Source organism: Palaemon carinicauda, chromosome 27 (genome assembly GCF_036898095.1).
Source record: "Palaemon carinicauda isolate YSFRI2023 chromosome 27, ASM3689809v2, whole genome shotgun sequence".
Taxonomy (NCBI): domain Eukaryota; kingdom Metazoa; phylum Arthropoda; class Malacostraca; order Decapoda; family Palaemonidae; genus Palaemon; species Palaemon carinicauda.
In genome coordinates this window covers 89,473,354-89,492,892 of record NC_090751.1, presented here as the reverse complement: position 1 = coordinate 89,492,892, position 19,539 = coordinate 89,473,354, and the positions used below count along the sequence as shown (strand labels likewise).

Genomic DNA, 19,539 nt, shown 5'->3' with positions numbered 1-19,539 from the left:
CGTATCAACGAGACTTTTTTCCTAGCAAAGCTCAGCTGAGAAAATGTAAAACATAGTCAGCAGATTTTTCTCATTGGCTGATTCAAGCTAATGCTATCTAGGATCTATGCACATATGAATAGCAAAAAGTATTACTAATATAATTTCCAAAAATGCAAAACTCCTTACAATGAATATTGCAGAATTAACAAAATGTTATAGATGCACAGTTTTCATACAGTTTACTAAAAGCTATTACAGTAGTATTATTTGTTATAACTTTAATGTCCAAATGCACTTGTTTGTTCTTTGTGTTAGGCGATGAAACAAAGCAAAACTGTGTAGAAAAAATATGATATAGAATTGACATTTTCATTTCCTTCGGTATGTGGATACGGTAAGCAAAACAGGAATTGTAATGACTACAAAATTTTATAAGTTTTATTTTTCCCAGCTATACACACCCAAATCATTTATATGGTTACTAATCATGTTTTCCATGACCGACCAATCAAAATTTTGGTTGATTGTGTCATGCTTCATGCTAGGTAAACGCAGCGCATGTGCAAGGAGCAACCGGGAGGTTATAGGGTCTCCTCGCAACACTCACCAGGTCAAAGACTTGTTTGGCGGTTGAGGCAGGACCTTTGGTAAATGACTCGGGGTTTGTATAGCCACAAAAAATACATATATTACTAGTATAAAATTTTTAATTTATTCCTAAGGGAATACAAACTTCCGAGTCATTTGCATGGGGTCTTAGGAGGGAGGAAGTCTGAAGTGAAGAGTTAAACCCTTCCTCTCTGGAAGATCTAATTACTACTGTATAAGTAATAGCAAGAGATCAACAAGAATCTTAGAGAATAGTGTAGCCGGCTTGTAAAGAGGCAAGGCCAAACTTCCGATTCTTGTGAAATAAAAACCTTCTCTGACACATTTAATATTAATAATGGTAAGTGATCTAAGAAAACCACCAGGCAATGAAGTAGCCAGCTCATAACAAAATGAGGCTGCTCGTTTAGTTTCTAAAAAGTAGTCTTTGCCAGGAGTGAAGTGGTATAAAAATCAAGTGTTACATAATAAACAGGAGGGCAGTTTTTCAGTATACCAATGAATACTAAAGAAATTGAAGCACACGAAAAACCCCAGGGCAGGCTTCAAATCCAATAAAGACCATTATTTGCCTCGGCAATCTTTCTAGCCAAAAATGTTGGAGTAATGAGATCTGGGGCTGGAACCAGCATGTGCGAGAACTGTCAGTTAAGTTATAATAGTGCTGTCACCATGATGCACATTGAGGGAATGTCCAAAGACTTGAATGTGCCATTTTTAAGGTAAATGTCTAACACAGTAGGTTTCCTTTCTATCCACCAGTTTGAGGACTCGTATTAATATGAGGTTTCGCAGAAAGCTGAGGTTGGGCGAAACCAACATGTATCACATGCAAGCCCACATAAATCATGTGCTCAAGGGGAGGTTCCTAGGAACCCTTCCTCAGAGGATGCATAGGTTTTTTTTTATATTCCTTATACTTGGAGAAAGGAAGTGTCACCGAATACCTTCTTACGTTCAGATCTTCAACATAAAAGGGGGGAACGATATGTCCCAGCTATATGTTCTATCAGAAACTCGCACTGCTCTATGAAACAGAATTACTAGTTGTTCGTATGACCAGGAATCTCTTTAGAGACAATATCATGAAAGTTAACCTGAGATCTTTCTAGCCCGAGTCTGGATTGTTCATTGAACCAGAGACTAGACAAGGTGTCAGCTTTCCGAAGTCAAGTTATCCCGGGGGAGTCCTTGGCGACTCTTCCCCTTGAGATAGTAATTTCATGTTAGGCCTTAGCCAACAAGGTGTCCATGTTTAGGAAAAACTTTGCTTCTGATCTCAGGGCAACCACTAGAGAACATAGTTAGTATCCATGGGCAGGGATGTCTGAGCACTCTGTTTGCCCCCTGGACTTCTTGAGAGACAAGGTCATGAAAATATTGGTGTTTGAGCACTCTATCCATCCCTGGACTTTTGAGAGGCAAGCTCGAGAAAAGTTCAAGTGAAACTCCCCCAGATCCGGTTCTCATTTTAGGAAGACCAGTGTCCTTGCTTGAAGTGAGGATCACAACAGGTAGAGTTCTGAGATCCTCATTAGAAAGTTCTCCGTCGAACGAAGTCGGAAAAAAAACACACCAAGGTCAAGGCTTCCGAGATTCTTCTTTGGTTGTCGGTGATGCTATCCGCGAGTAGGAAGAGCTGTTAGTCAAAGGCGAAGGGAAACTTTAGCTTGGAAGGAAAAGTAGCAAGCTGGGCAGTGCTATGTCCTGTGACACTGAATAGTGGTCACTAATAGAGGTTTACAAGCTGCCTGTAGAGACAGAATAAGATTGGAAATTAGCAGAAACTGGATAAGAGCTTGTCTGTGTTGTCTCGTCGTAGCTCCTGAAGTGCAGGTGATCATGAGTAGAGGAAAACGTCAAGCACTGGAGTAGGGTGCTGTAACACCAGGAGCCTGGGAGAGAGTTGACAAGCGATTGCGACCCGATGGGCGGTTACAAGCTGACACGAGATCGTGAACTACTGTACCGGGCAATGGCGAACTGATGGGCAAGCTGCGGGTGATAGCGAGCTAAGGGCAATCCAGGTCTGAAAAGTGATAGCGGGTGATGGCAACTGATGGGCAATTGTGAAGTGTCAGGCGGTCATGGGCAATTGCAAGCCGATGGGTGATTGTAGGCAATTGCAAGCTGACTGGCAGTCATGGGCGATCGCGAGCTGATGGTGTAGCTGCAGCAGGACTGAGTGTGACGAGTCTTCCGGGTGAGACGAGTCTTCCGGGTGAGACGAGTCTTCCGGGTGAGACGAGTCTTCCGGGTGAGACGAGTCTTCCGGGTGAGACGAGTCTTCCGGGTGAGACGAGTCTTCCGGGTGAGACGAGTCTTCCGGGTGAGACGAGTCTTCCGGGTGAGACGAGTCTTCCGGGTGAGACGAGTCTTCCGGGTGAGACGAGTCTTCCGGGTGAGACGAGTCTTCCGGGTGAGACGAGTCTTCCGGGGACAAGGTCTGTTGCCAGGAGAAGTAACCAACTTCATGCCAGAAAACCTCAAATCAATTAATCAATCAGAGGAATTAGCAAAAGGAATGGACGAGTCAATGACTACCTCTAAATCCCGTGTGGCTTCAACTACTCCTGAGAGGACCGAACCTGCGTACGGGAAAGGTCTTCATCAGAGTGATGATTAGGAACTTGCAACCGAACGAAGTAGTGCGGCATCGTTAGCGCTGAGGAAAAACAAAAATGAATAAAAACAAACCACTTGGCAGAACAACCTAACCCGCAGTCAAGGAAAGAATCCCCCGAGAGGGACAGGAACATGCTTCAGACTATGTACTGCCTCTGCCGACTGCCCTCATAGAACGAGGGAGTGCAGCGTCGTCAGTGAAGAGGAGCAGAACCGAAGTCAAGCTCTGGGTAGGCTGCAAGCGGCCATCCCTCCGATGAACTCTCAGGGAGCGAGCGACATCTACATCCGAACGGAGAAGGAGTATTCACACGAGGACGACTCCCCTGCAGCGGAGGCCGGGTCGCTGCACTCGGAGAAGCGGGGAAGACCACCAGTCTACGAGTTGTCAGGTATCAAAGGGATAGAGATCATAAGAGAAGGTGTCTCCGCCCTTGACAAAATGCCGCACTACGTTGTCATCAAAACAGCAACAATTACACTGTAATGATAAAAGAAAGCTTAGATATAAAAAAAAAATACATTACATGGATGTTTAAATATAAAGACATAAGTATATAAAAGATATATACAAGAACACAAGAAAACAAGTTAGGAGAGAGAGAGAGAGAGAGAGAGAGAGAGAGAGAGAGAGAGAGAGAGAGAGAGAGAGAGAGAAGAGAGAGAGAGACGAGAGAGAGAGAGAGAGAGAGAGAGAGAGAGAGAGAGAGAGAGAGAGAGAGAGGAGAGAGAGAGAGAGAGAGAGAGAGAGAGAGAGAGAGAGAGAGAGAGAGAGAGAGAGAGAGAGAGAGAGAGAGAGAGACGTCTACTCTTACCAAGACTAAAGTGTAAAAAGTGACGAAATAACACGGGTGTGTGTCATTGGGGTAGCCAACTAACACCCCTAAACCCCAGCTGACTAGCAGCAGGGTAGTTACACCTCGCTAAAAGTCCTATGGCTAGTCTTCCAGCTTCACCAAAAGTATAATTCCTAATAAATAGCAAAAGGGTTTGTATTTAGTGTCGGAACAAAAATGACATTTTAAATGTGACAAAAGAATATAAAAGAGCAGACCTACCTGTTCATGTTGTGACAGAGGATTATTGAGTAATGGATCAAGTGCAATGTTCCCTACATCGGGCGTAACTGAAAGCTTCAATCTGATATTTTCATATTTTTCACGCTCGACTCTTATCACTTTTAGCCACTGAAAAAATAATTCAATAATCATAATTAATTCAAGATCAAGTTTTGCACTCTGACTGTTTACTTGTATTTGCTAAAAATTATAGAAAGCCCTTTTTACAAAAGTAGGACTTTCTAGGTAATTACTGAAGAGAAGCATTTAATGGACACCACTGTCCCTGAAACTGTATCACCCATATTATCATCTCCCCACCAAAAGATTTTTTACATTCTATGATTATACCTCTCCAAGACACTACATTTTTTGTCTGTGTCTATGTCTCTACTATGTAGGTTGGTAAAACATTTCAACACTAGAAAGTTGTACTAACTGTTATGGGAGTCTTTAAATAGAGCATGCATTCTCTTTTTTACAATAACTAGCTACTGCTAATTATTTCCTTAAAAGTTAAGACACTAAAAAAAGTGTCACAGATATTCAATTAAAAATGGTATAAATTTAAATCTCTAAAATTTAGTCTTGCTTTAAAAACAATGCTCCAGAAACATGAAGACACTATTGGTAAGTGAAAAAAAAATTACACCACTCGTTTTGATAATTCCATAACTAGAATAACAGAACCAAGAAATGATACAATTTGCTTATACAATAATGAAAAGTAAATTATCTGTAATTCAAAATTCTTAAATGAAATCTTTTCCCCCATTTCTTTAGACAGTGTTCAACTGAATCTGCTTCCAGGAACAATGTTACAAAACATTTGATTACTCACCTGTGTATGATCCTCAGGCAGCACTCCCAAATATAAAAACCAACATATTGAACGAAACCGACACGTTCTCATCTCGCCCGTTCTTCCTAAATTTTGAATTGATTCGGTTCCAGCACATTTGCATATCTGAATCCATTCTTGTTCATAGGGCATGGTACCACCAAGCAACCTTCCACGATGACTGACACTAAAGTGGTCTTCACTACGCGAACTCAATCTCTCTGTGGCAGCTCCTGAAATAACAGAATTTCATTAATAAAATTTATAATTTATATACTCCCCTGATTTTCACAAGGCTTATCTCTTTAAGCTTGGTATAATAACACAGATGTTTACCTTAAAACGAAAACTATTTTCCATTTTATTTTCATTCCTTTCAATGGGCTTAGGGATTTAGTAAAGTACCGAGATAATCTGGGTTAATGACAATAACCTTGGCTCATGTAAACCATATACCTTTGTCTTTTCCTTATCAAAGTTGAAACTAAATTACTATCCTCTTGAGATTGCTTGTCTGTGGGGGGGGAGGGTGGCTTGTATATGGATGTCAGAAGAGTATAGAATTAAATTATATTATCAAAATTAAGTTTATTTCTATGAAACTCTTACTGATGATCATAGTTCGGATTCCAAAACACAGATAAAGATGGGTCAGTATACACTTGTATATACTACCTAACAGTCTATTTTCAAAACAAGAAACTAATATAATAAATTCCACTCTCAGTGTCTTAAACTAATTCCTGAGACATTTGGACCATCATTATGGCTGGAGGGGAATGGTAAACACTGGCACTGTGTCATTTTCCCCAAGTGCCAACATTTACGGGTACTGTACAAAACTAAAATTACACAATTAAAAGAAAACTTTGATTCATATTGTCCCCTGGAGCTACATCATCACCAAAAGCCAAGCAATCTTGATAAGAATATGACAAATTTGGAATAATTGTTTTTCCTAACTATACAAACCTGAAGATCTTTACAATGTAAGTATTATTTCTGCGCAAGGTGAAGTGAGGTGTAATTAGAGTACCCTTCACTAGTTAGCGGGAGGGGGATGGTGGGGGTAACTCACTCCCCGCTCATACCAGTACTAGTAAACATCGTCATTTTTTAATTGCGGCAGGACTTCAAGGGGAAGTTCATGGTAGGACCAGTATGTGTAAAGAGCTTCAGGTTTGTATAGTTAGGAAAAATACAAATCATTCCAAATTTGTCACTGGTTCTAGCAATAGGAACAAACCTTAAGCTATTTACATAGGAGTCTCGCCTCATGGTGGGTGGAAGTCCCTAAAACCAACTGAATGGAGACTGTCCCAGGGTGTCCCTCTGTACTAAGAATGAGATGTTTATAGAGAACCCTAACCCCGTGTAATCCTAAAGGATGACGCCCTGGACAATCGGTACTAGCGTAGAATTCAGCAATGTGACTTGACTAGCTAAATACCTCACTTAACTTAGCCATTAGCAGACTGCAACTCACATGGAGGATGGGAACATATATATCAGGTTACATAAAGAGCATGGTACCCACCTGAAGTCAGAGGTCGGTCACCTTGCAGAATTCCTCGGATGCTGAGCCCCAAGAGAGGGGAGAATGAAGTAGGAAATGGCTAGTCACTCACATATTCATTCTAGTCTTACTCGCGGGTAACATCTGCTCTCAAACAACTGCTACTTGTCCTACGAGGGACCCAATGAGTTAGTTGACCACATTTTGTGCAGCCACCAAAGGTCCTAGAGTGATTATGTCTAGGTTCCATTTGGGTTATGTCTTGCAGATAGTGGGCTGTGAACGTATTTTGTACTTTCCACATGCCCGTTAGTAACACCTGCATCACAGAGAAATTATTTTTAAATGTTAGGCATGTATTGGTAATAGACACATTGACAGTGACTGGTAAAACAGTTTTCCTGTTGAATGGCTCTCTCAATTACCTGCCTGATCCAGGAAGAAATAGTGTTCTTGATCTTCCTTTTATTCTTCCATATGCTTACGAAGGCCTGTTGATTTGTGGGTAGGCTCTTTCAGTTCTCTTCAAGTATCTCCTAAGTACCCTTACAGGGAAGAACAACAGCTGATCAGAATCATCAAGTATGGACTGGAGACACTAAATCCGGAAGGACCGGAATCTAGGATCCACTACAGTTGGATTTTGAGTCTTGGCTACGAACTCGGGGATAAAACAGAATGTCACTTATCTCATCCCCTTGAACGGATGATGTCATAGGACAGACCATGAAGCTCCCTGACTCTCTTCGCAGAAAACCAGGGCTCGAAGGAAGACAGTCTTCTGGGTCAAGTCTCGACCTGAGGCTTGACAAAGTGAACGTAGAACCTTTACTACATTCCAAGGAGGTGACCTGACTTCTGACTGAGGGCATGTGCCCTCAAAATTTTGTACAAGTAGAGACAACTCAGTTGAGGCGGTAAAATTAACTTAATCGGCTTGAAGACGGGGCTCAAAGCCATACGATAACCTTTCACTGCTGGCACTGTGTAAAGTTAAACGGTCAACACTCCTGTTCAATCAGTCCCTGGAGAAACCGAGCGAGCAGGAGCTTCCAGAAGAGATCGTGGGATTAAAGGAGTCCAAGGTTTCTTCGACTTTTAGGAAGACCCCTAAAGAAAAAGAATCCCACTTAGACTATTCTTTCGCCGCCGGCCAAATCTCTCCCACTGGAGGGAAGACCACTCATAGCATTAATTACAGTTGTCATCCTGCGTACAAGGCCGTCCTCCACAAACCCGGACACAACGGGTGAGGGTCCACCGAGGACATGAAGGTGCCGCACTTGCGACCCTCAGTTCCCGGACACGTCCACATGACGACCTAAGAAGAAACACACACATGAAAAGAGAAAAGGCAAACCAAAATTAGTCAAATGGCATTCACAATTGGGAGGCGGAGAGAGATAACGTTGGCTCTCGGCCGAGCCAAAAAAAAAGACTGACGGGACAACACAGGTGTGTGTGCGTGAGCCGGGTAGCCGGCCAACCGCCCAATCCCCGATAACTAGCAGTGGTGTAGTTACACTTAACTAAAAGTCTTATGGCTAGTCTTCCAGCTTTGCCAAAAGTATAGTATATCATTAATATCAAAAATTTTAAGTAATTTTTATTTTTCCTAACATACTTACCGAGAACTACTTTCTTAGGAGTTACCTGTAATCTCCTCTCTACCGACCAGAGTTTTGTGTAGTATACCCTATACCCGTTTTCTATGGAGGGCTAACCCGGGAGTGAGAGAACGTGCCCCGAGGGTAGCCTTGAGCTAGGTCGAGGTCCGCTTGGGTCCCGTTAGTCAGTAAGTTCCTCGGATGTTGCAAAAAGTCCCTGCAAGGGCAGAAAGGCACTCGGGGAAGGTAGGGAGGGCCATTACCCGAAAGTAGTTCTCGGTAAGTATGTTAGGAAAAATAAAAATTACTTAAAATTTTTGATTTGTTCCAACACAAATACTTACCTCGAACTACTTTCTTAGGAGACTTACACCTTAGGAGGTGGGAATGGCTTCCTGACCTTCAGACCCAGCAAGCGGATGCCAAGAAGCCTAGATATGAACTAGGTTCTAAAAAACAAACTGGGAAACGGACGGTAGGGTAAACTACACAAAGAGCTCACGTTAGTGTCTAAGTACTCACCCTTTGAAAAAATCTTCTGATGCCGAGTCCAGTAACAAAGTTGCAGAGACGTGTTCTTCAATGGTTACATAAGTGTGGTTATCTCCGATAGGGATAGGAAACGGGGATTAGGGTGAAAAGGAACGAACCTGTGTCTCCTGGTTTTGCTATCCACGATTGTGCCTGGGGCTTCACCGTTAAATCACTTGGAGCGCGGAGATGACTGTCCCAATGGAGAACCCGTCTAAGGACCTTCTTCAGTAATCCTTGAGGTAATGGGCAGTAAAGGTCGACTGATTCGACCAGGTGCCCGCTCGAAGGATCTGGCCCACTGCCATGTTCTTCTCAAAGGCTAAGGAAGTGCTCAGACCTCTGATGTCATGGGGCTTGGGAGTACCTGGCAAGGCTAGTCCCTCCTCCTTGTAGGCCCTGGCAATAACTTGTCTCAACCAAAAGGATATGGTATTCTTCGATACCTGCTTCTTTGTAACACCTGTGGAGACGAAAAGGCTCTTGATGCCTGCCCGGAGATGTGCAGTCCTCTCAAGGTATTTTCTAATGGCACGGACAGGGCATAACCTCAAATCCTCAGGATTCCCAGTCCTAGGAATAGCTGGCAGAGAGAACCCCTCGAATTTAGGATCCCAGAGAGATATTAATGATATACTATACTTTTGGCAAAGCTGGAAGACTAGCCATAAGACTTTTAGTTAAGTGTAACTACACCACTGCTAGTTATCGGGGATTGGGCGGTTGGCCGGCTACCCGGCTCACGCACACACACCTGTGTTGTCCCGTCAGTCTTTTTTTTTGGCTCGGCCGAGAGCCAACGTTATCTCTCTCCGCCTCCCAATTGTGAATGCCATTTGACTAATTTTGGTTTGCCTTTTCTCTTTTCATGTGTGTGTTTCTTCTTAGGTCGTCATGTGGACGTGTCCGGGAACTGAGGGTCGCAAGTGCGGCACCTTCATGTCCTCGGTGGACCCTCACCCGTTGTGTCCGGGTTTGTGGAGGACGGCCTTGTACGCAGGATGACAACTGTAATTAATGCTATGAGTGGTCTTCCCTCCAGTGGGAGAGATTTGGCCGGCGGCGAAAGAATAGTCTAAGTGGGATTCTTTTTCTTTAGGGGTCTTCCTAAAAGTCGAAGAAACCTTGGACTCCTTTAATCCCACGATCTCTTCTGGAAGCTCCTGCTCGCTCGGTTTCTCCAGGGACTGATTGAACAGGAGTGTTGACCGTTTAACTTTACACAGTGCCAGCAGTGAAAGGTTATCGTATGGCTTTGAGCCCCGTCTTCAAGCCGATTAAGTTAATTTTACCGCCTCAACTGAGTTGTCTCTACTTGTACAAAATTTTGAGGGCACATGCCCTCAGTCAGAAGTCAGGTCACCTCCTTGGAATGTAGTAAAGGTTCTACGTTCACTTTGTCAAGCCTCAGGTCGAGACTTGACCCAGAAGACTGTCTTCCTTCGAGCCCTGGTTTTCTGCGAAGAGAGTCAGGGAGCTTCATGGTCTGTCCTATGACATCATCCGTTCAAGGGGATGAGATAAGTGACATTCTGTTTTATCCCCGAGTTCGTAGCCAAGACTCAAAATCCAACTGTAGTGGATCCTAGATTCCGGTCCTTCCGGATTTAGTGTCTCCAGTCCATACTTGATGATTCTGATCAGCTGTTGTTCTTCCCTGTAAGGGTACTTAGGAGATACTTGAAGAGAACTGAAAGAGCCTACCCACAAATCAACAGGCCTTCGTAAGCATATGGAAGAATAAAAGGAAGATCAAGAACACTATTTCTTCCTGGATCAGGCAGGTAATTGAGAGAGCCATTCAACAGGAAAACTGTTTTACCAGTCACTGTCAATGTGTCTATTACCAATACATGCCTAACATTTAAAAATAATTTCTCTGTGATGCAGGTGTTACTAACGGGCATGTGGAAAGTACAAAATACGTTCACAGCCCACTATCTGCAAGACATAACCCAAATGGAACCTAGACATAATCACTCTAGGACCTTTGGTGGCTGCACAAAATGTGGTCAACTAACTCATTGGGTCCCTCGTAGGACAAGTAGCAGTTGTTTGAGAGCAGATGTTACCCGCGAGTAAGACTAGAATGAATATGTGAGTGACTAGCCATTTCCTACTTCATTCTCCCCTCTCTTGGGGCTCAGCATCCGAGGAATTCTGCAAGGTGACCGACCTCTGACTTCAGGTGGGTACCATGCTCTTTATGTAACCTGATATATATGTTCCCATCCTCCATGTGAGTTGCAGTCTGCTAATGGCTAAGTTAAGTGAGGTATTTAGCTAGTCAAGTCACATTGCTGAATTCTACGCTAGTACCGATTGTCCAGGGCGTCATCCTTTAGGATTACACGGGGTTAGGGTTCTCTATAAACATCTCATTCTTAGTACAGAGGGACACCCTGGGACAGTCTCCATTCAGTTGGTTTTAGGGACTTCCACCCACCATGAGGCGAGACTCCTATGTAAATAGCTTAAGGTTTGTTCCTATTGCTAGAACCAGGGACGAACTTGAAAGAGATCTCTTTCCACCCCTTCGAATGAGAGACATCATAAGACAGCCCATGGATCTCACCTACCCTTTTCGCAGAGGCCAAGGCCAACAAAAAAACTGTCTTGAGAGTGAGATCCCTGTCTACAATATCCTTCATTGGTTCGAACAGGGGGCTACTTAACATCTTCAGGAACCTAGCTAAGTCCCACTGAGGCACCCTAACAGTTTGAGGGGGCAGGACTGTTCAAAACTCCTGACAAGCATAGAGATGTGTCTAGAGGAGCCCAGGTCGATGCCCTTCAGAAGGAAGACTTGACCCAAGGCTGCTCGTACTCCTTTTATAGCTGGGATTGACATCCCTATCTCGTCCCTGAGATATACTAGAAAGTCTGCGATATCTGGGACTGAGGCTTTGAGGGGTTTTATGCGCTTCGAAGCGCACCACTTTGTGAAAGAGGCCCACTTCGCTTGGTAGACCGCTGCCGACGACCTTCTCAGGTATCGCGACATCCTCTTAGCCGTTCCTGACGAATATCCTTCTTTCCTCAGGAGGCGCTCGATAGTCTCCAGGCGTGAAGGCGTAGAGACTGTGGGTTGTCGTGGAACCTGAGAAAGTGTGGCTGTTGTAGAAGATCTGACCTGTCGGGGAGTGGCCACGGAGGATGGTTCGTCAGGTCTTTTAGGTCTGCGAACCACTCTCTCTCCGGCCACCAGGGCGCTACCAAAGTCATCCTTAAGTTCCGGGCAGCCCTTACTCTGTTGAGCACTTGCCTGATCAACGTGAAGGGGGGAAAAGCGTACACGTCTAGGTTGTCCCACTTGTGCTGAAAGGCATCCTCCAAGGCTGCCTTTGGGTCTGGGACAGGAGAACAATACACGGGGAGTTGTGCGTTCAGCTTGGTTGCAAAGAGGTCCATCACCGGGGAACCCCACCGTTGAATGATGAGCCTGGCTACTTCTGGGAGGAGGGACCATTCTGTTCCTACTATCTGACCCATCCTGCTGAGACCGTCGGCTAGGACGTTCTTTTTCCCGGGGATGAACCTTGCCAATAACACTATCTGGTTCGCTTCCGCCCAATCTAGGATCTCTAGGGCGAGATCGCACAACTCCCTTGATTTTAAGCCTCCTTGCTTCTTTAGGTATGCTACCACTGTGGCGTTGTCGCACATCAACGCCACAGTGTTTCCCCTTAGTAGATCGATGAAGTGCAGGCAAGCTTTCTGGACTGCCTTCAACTCTAGGACATTGATGTGTAGGCCTTTCTCCCCGTCCATCCAGGTTCCTCTCGCCGTCCCGTTGAGGAGATGGGCTCCCCATCCCTGGTTGGAGGCGTCTGTGAATAGGAGCAACTCGGGAGGTTCGGTCGCGAAGGGCATCCCCTTGAGCGAGTTCGACCGGCAATGCCACCATTCCAGGGAGGGTATTGTGTTAGGCAGGACTGGAATTAATTTCTGGGGCGAGTCCAGTTGGTTCCAGAAGTTCTTCAGGTTCCATTGGACGGCCCTGAGTCTGAGTCTCCCCTGGGAAACCAGTTTCTCCAACGACACCAGATGACCTATTAGCCTTTGCCAGTCCTTCGCCCTCCTGGGTTGCCCCGACAGAAAAGGAAGAAGGATCTTCATAAGATTGCTTACCCGCTCCTCTGACGGAAAAGCTTTCACTAGTAGGGAATCCAGTGTCATCCCCAAATAGGTCATTCTGGTGGAGGGAGATAGGTTCGATTTTTCTGGGTTGATCATGATACCCAGACCCTTACAAAACTGGAGAAGTTTTATACCCTGCTCCTTCAAAACGACCTCTGAGGAGGAAAGAAGCAACCAGTCATCCAGGTACCGGATGAGGCGAATGCCCCGCTCGTGAGCCCACACCGAGACTGTCGTGAAGACTCTCGTGAATACCTGGGGAGCTGTCGACAACCCGAAGCAGAGGGTCTTGAATTGCAGGATCTGGGTACCCCATTTCACCCGGAGAAACTTCCGACTTGAGGGATGGACCGGGATTTGGAAGTATGCGTCCTTGAGGTCTATGGTCATCATGTAGTCTTTCTCCCTCAAGGACAGCAAGACTGACTTCGGAGTGTCCATTTTGAAATCTGTCTTTCGCACAAACTTGTTGAGAGCTGACAGGTCTATCACCGGTCTCCACCCCCCCGTCGCCTTTTCTACCAGGAACAGACGGCTGTAGAAACCTGGCCCTGGGTGCAGGATCACCTCCATGGCGCCCTTCTCCAACATCGTGGACACCTCTTCTTGAAGAGCCGCCCTCTTCAACGGGTCCTTGGGTGCCAGCCACTCCGACAGGCTGGCCGGAATTAAAGGCGGGGGTTCCGTCAAGAACGGTAGCCTGTACCCCTCCTTCAGTACGGATACTGTCCAGGGCTCTGCTCCGTGAGCCTTCCATGCTTGCCAATGTAGTCTGAGGCATCCCCCAACCTGAGGCTTGGGCAGGAGTAGGGGGCCTCCCACTCTACCTCCTCCTGGAGGAGCGGTCTTAACGGCCTCTCCTGGAGGCAGAATACCCTGTTCTAAACGAGGCCGACGCTGCTGGAGCTCCTCTACGGGGGGGCTGAGGCGCTGAAGCCCACGAGGAAGAAGGGGCTTCTCTCCTCGTCAGGTTAGGCGGGGCCTGAGAAGTAGAGAACCGTCTGATGCTGACCTCTTGTAGGGGGGCCTCCTTACCGGTTGAGGCCTGGGAGCGTTCACTTCCTTTCGTTTAGCCACCTTTTCCATGATCTCTTCTAGCTCTTTCAAGGGGAACAAGGAGTCACCCCACACAGGAAGGCTCCTCATGGCCCTCGCCTCCCTGTCTGGGACCTTCCGGGAAAGCTTCGCCAGAATAGTGTCCCTTTTGCGAAGAACCCAATTCGCTGACAGGGCAAGGGACTGATACGTGAGGAACTTCAGGGTCTTGCCCCCGGAGATGATAAGTTCCCTCAGGAGGCTTTGCTGTTCCGGGTCCGTCAAGTCATATGTGGCTTGAACACCTACCAGTGTGGAAGCCCACCAGTCCAACCAAGAGGAGACGTGAACCAAGTCTTTCGACATCTCCTCCATCATCGCAGCCTCCGACTGCGAAAAACAAATCGGGGCTGAAGAGGCTCTGTCCTCCGTGGCACCCTGTCCCAGAACGTCGAGGGCAGGCTCCACCTTGCAGGCTCCCGGTCGTTGTCCCTCTGGCACATAAAACCTACTCTGTGCCTTGAGCCCTTGGAGCAACTTCGAGGAGCTCTGCGTTTTGGGAGCTTCGGCATTGCCTGCCACAACTCTATCGACATGAGCCCGTCCCAGGACGAGATCTCGGGCCACAGGCAGGGCTAGGGAGGTTTTCTGTTGGACGGGTGCCTGCATCAAGCGGGTCAGGCTGGACCTCCAGTAGTCCTCATCGGTTGTAACCGGTTCTTCAATCCTATGATGCCTTCGAATCAGGCCTATAACCTTCCGATAGGCCGAGTCCTCGGTCGGGGAACCTTCTCTACCGTCCGCAGAACCTTCGGCCTGATCCCGAGGAGCCAGGTCACCGGGCACTCCCACCGGGCGCTTCGGTTCTGGAATAACAAGCACTCCCCTGCGGTGGTACCGGTCTTCCCCGGCGGAAACCTCCGCACCAGGTTCAGGGGTCAGAACTGGCATCACCGTGCCGGCGAGGACTACCGTTCGTGTATTCTCTCTGGGGAACGAAGACGCGGATCCCGTGGGCTGACCCGACGGAGGGAACCGTTCCTTTAAGTCCGAGGGCCGAACCAGCTGTGCTGATTCGGCCAGGCTGCCCGTAAGGAACCAGGGTTCCCCCCGCTGGGCGGGGTGAACCAGAAGCTTCGCGGCCTTACGCCTGCCTGAAGCGGCCTTCTCGCATTTCTCCCTGCGAGGGTCATATCTTCGTCTGGAGGATGGCCTTCGTGGCGAGAAATCCCTGGATTGCCGGTCCGGGGAACGCTGCAATTCAGACTTATGGGGAACGAAGACCCAATCACCATCGGGGGACCTACTCCTCCTGTACTTCCTCCGTGGAGAGCGGGACCGTCTCCTACTGAACCTCGAACGGGATCTTGAGCGGGAACGCCTGCTCCTGGACCGCTCCCTCCGGCGCCGATGTCTCCTCCTGGTTTCCTCTTCTGAAGAGAACGAAGCCCCACCATCCGAAGAGCCCGACGAAACTGTACCACCCGCACGACGGGCAGAAGCGGGGGCTACGGAGGGCTTCGCGACTTGCTGCGTGCCAGAGGTCGAGGGTTGTAGGAAGGTTTCTGGAACCGCCGTCAGAGGAGCTGGAAAAGAGGGTTGACGCCCTACACTAAGGAACCAGGTATCCAGGCCATCTTCCATCCGCATTGGAGACCTACCTGGCGTTTTAGGGAGCTTCCACCCGAAGGACTCGCTTACTGTTGAGTCCAACTTACCCTGGGCGTCGCCAGCTGCTGAAAAACCTGAAACACAGGCCCACGAAGCGGGCGAAGAAACAGGCACAACATTACTACACCACAAGGGGTCGTCGGAGGAAACGTGCCCCCCAAGCACAAGGGCAGAGTCTCCAGAACCCCCAGACACAGCACTACCAGGCCCCCCACTAGCCTGAGAAGTCCCAGCAACCCCCACTTCACTCACATTAGACTCCTGGGGAAGAACCCTCGGCTCTTTCCCCGCAACGGACTTACCTCGTCCCCTACTCTGGGTAGGGGAAGTCGAGACAGAAGCCCCGTCGGACCGTCCACTGGGTGACGGTAACGGCGAAGAGATGCTAGATTTCCTGGGCGAACGTTTCGACGACTTCTTCTTCTTAGTGCCGTAACGCACCCACTGTATCTCACTCCAACTAACACACTCAAAGCACGTATCCGATGGCGAGCACATCCTGCCCCTACAGGAAGAGCAAAGGGAGTGAGGGTCTACTTCGGGCTTGGAAAGGAACGCTCCACACGACTTTCCGGCTCTAGGCCCAGGACAACGGCGGATCTGCTCCATAGCACACAACCACAAGGCACAGGAACGAAGAGAATCAAAGGGATACACTTGCGAAGAACAAGGAAGGATAGTGAACACGCAAGAACACAAGGGATAAGCACAAAGATACCACGCAGTAACCACGCGGGACACACGAGGCGGACAAAAAGGGTCGAGAGAGACGAGAGCGACGTGAGAGTATGGTATCACATCGCGACCAGAGAACTTACTGACTAATGGGACCCAAGCGGACCTTGACCTAGCTCAAGGCTACCCTCGGGGCACGTTCTCTCACTCCCGGGTTAGCCCTCCATAGAAAACGGGTATAGGGTATACTACACAAAACTCTGGTCAGTAGAGAGGAGATTACAGGTAACTCCTAAGAAAGTAGTTCGAGGTAAGTATTTGTGTTGGAACAAATTATTATTATTATTATTACTACCCAAGCTACAACCCTAGTTGGAAAAGCAAGATGCTATAAGGCCAAGGGCTCCAATAGGGAAAAATAGCCCAGTGAGGAAAGGAAATAAGGAAATAAATAAATGATGAGAACAAATTAACAATAAATCATTCTAAAAACCAGTAACAACGTTAAAACATATGTCATATATAAACTATAAAAAGACTGTCACCCTGTTCAACATAAAAACTTTGAACTTTTGAAGTTCTACTGATTCAACTACCCGATTAGGAAGATCATTCCACAGCTGGAATAAAACTTCTAGAATACTGTGTAGTATTGAGTCTCGTGATGGAGAAGGCCTGACTATTAGAATTAATTGCCTGCCTAGTATTACGAACAGGATGGAATTGTCCAGGAAGATCTGAATGTAAAGGATGGTCAGAGTTATGAAAAATCTTATGCAACATGCATAATGAACTAATTGAACAACGGTTCTATAGAGGGAAAGGTTTGTATTTAGCGTCAGAACAAAGAGAGAATAAATTGACTGTAATTTCTTTGACAAGGGACCTACACACATGAACCAATTCTTATGTCAGAACCCAAAAGACAAGATGGTATGCATAGAGCATTACAAAAAACTAATTAACACAGAAAAAGGGTCCAGTTGGTCATCTAAAGCTCAATGAGAATTCAACTTTCATTTGCAATCTAAAAACCATTCAATTTCTACTTACTACATTTGCAGTCATACTAAAGTTCTTCCCTTACCTGAACTAATACTATTCATAGGATCCTCTCCTAAGGAAACGGCATCATCATCTGTGGCAAGTCCAGCAGTCAGGGGATCTGTTGCAAGAAATTTTAATTACAACAGTGTAAAATCTTAAACTTCCAATCAATATTAGAATTATGATCCAAATTCTATTCAATGCTTTCATACTGAATAAAAAAATATAAAAAACCAAGTGGTACATATAGAAAAATGTATAAATGTAGTGTTCAAGTCAAATACAGGTAATCTATTTGCTAAAATAAATAAAATGGGATCAAAATATTATTCAAACCAAACTACAGTACTGAAGATACATCAATATTGCCCAATTTCAACTCGCAATGAATGATCTAGACCTGGGGAGCGTTAAGGCATAAAATACATAAGTAAAGCATGATAATGAGAAAGATGGAACTTTAATAAACCTAGGCAATCTTAAGTGTAAATTTTGTCCTTTAATAAAAGTAAAGGTCTAAAAATAATTTGGCAAGTTCAAAAATACCTCATTCCCAGACCATACTTTTTGGGAAAGGTTTTTTTCTCATAAATCTATAAAGAAAGGGGTCACGCGAAAAACAAACATAACGTAATTTCTTTTCATAAGCAAGAAATGTACATAGATGGTCTGCCATTTTCGCTTAGCTTTATGGATACCTTGTACAACATATAGTATACACAATATTCTTTGTACGAGTCAGAATTAAAAAAGTAAATTTAGTACAGAGGGGGAAAAAAAAGGCCTCTGAACCAACACAAAAATTAACTAAAAATTAAATAGGTCTTAAATTGTTTGGGGTTAATTTGATAGATTGTTTCATACAGTACAGTATTTTCATTCTCTCTAATAACAGTTTCTGACTGTCAAGATATCACAAATTTTAAGTAATTTGTATTTTTCCTAACAATACTTACCTCGAACTACTTTCTTAGGAGTATCTGGGATCTCCTCCCAACCGACCAGAGTTTTGTGTAGTTTACCCTAGTCCCGTTTTCAATGAGGGGTAACCTCAGGTGGAGTGGAACATGCCCTGAGGCTATCCCCAGGTCAGAGAGCATGCTTGCTCAGGTCTCGATCTCCAGTAAGTTCTTGATAGCTTAGGTATCTATGAAGTCCAGCAAGGCACTCGGGGTAGGATGGGCGGGCCATTACCCGAAAGTAGTTCGAGGTAAGTATTGTTAGGAAAAATACAAATTACTTAAAATTTGTGATTTGTTCCAACACAGAATACTTACCTCAAACTACTTTCTTAGGAGACTTATACCTTAGGAGGTGGGAGTGTCCTTCAGGACCTAGAGACCGTGACGAGAATAGAAGAGGAACCTAGGTAGGAGACCAGGTTCTGCTGACCTCAAAGAAAACACGAGAAAAAAGGGAAAACTACGCAAAAAAACCATCTTAGTGTCTATGTAACTCACTTCTGCAAGAATCCTAGGAGACATGTCCTTCCAATGATAGTGTATCCCATGGAAGTTTCAGGGGGCTACCCGAGCCATTTCCGGTAAGGGAATAGGGGAAGGAAGAACAAGGGGGCTCAGGAAGGAACCTGTGTCTCTTGGACTCGCTACCCGCAGTTACCACTGGGGCTACACCCTTAAACCATTTGGAGCGCGGAAATGACGGGACCGCGCGAGAACCCGCCCAGGGACTTTCTCGAGTAGTCCTTCAAGCAGTGAGCCGTAAAGGTCGACTGGTTAAACCAAGTACCTGCCCTCAGGCTTTGGCCCACTGCCATGTTCTTCTCAAATGCCAAAGAAGCATTTAGACTCCTAATGCTGTGGGGTCTGGGCTTTCCTGGAAAGGGGACCCCTGCACTACTGTAGGGCCTGACGATCACTTGCCTTATCCAGAAGAAGAAAGTGTTCTTGGAGACTGGCTCCTTCACAGTCCCGAGGAAAATGAACAGACTCTTGATCTCGGGATGAAGTCTAGCTGTCCTTTCTAAATACTGCCATACTGCAAGTCCCTCGGGTTGTCCGAGCGAGGGATAGCTGGCACTGGGAACAATTCCATTTTGGGGTCCCAAACAACTGGATTCTGAGTCTTGGCTACGAAGGAGGGTAAGAATCTGAAAGTAGTATCTCGCCAGCCCTTCGAGTGCGAGATCTCGTACGACAGGCCAGGAATCTCACCTACTCTTTGCTGATGCCAGAGCTAAAC

The 19,539-nt window shown here is 46.1% G+C and overlaps 1 protein-coding gene across 5 annotated transcripts in view; it reads right to left on the bottom strand.

Moving 5' to 3' along the window:
* TBC1D5 (TBC1 domain family member 5) overlaps positions 1 to 19,539 on the bottom strand; it is a 136,512-nt gene that overhangs the window by 83,936 nt on the left and 33,037 nt on the right. For all 5 annotated transcript variants that reach the window (XM_068351226.1, XM_068351230.1, XM_068351227.1 and 2 more), the window contains 3 exons: positions 17,378 to 17,455; positions 5,116 to 5,348; positions 4,275 to 4,403 (listed from right to left, as the gene is read on the bottom strand). In XM_068351226.1, the coding sequence (XP_068207327.1) occupies positions 4,275 to 4,403; positions 5,116 to 5,348; positions 17,378 to 17,455 (440 nt within the window). The remainder of the gene's footprint in view (positions 1 to 4,274; positions 4,404 to 5,115; positions 5,349 to 17,377; positions 17,456 to 19,539) is intronic.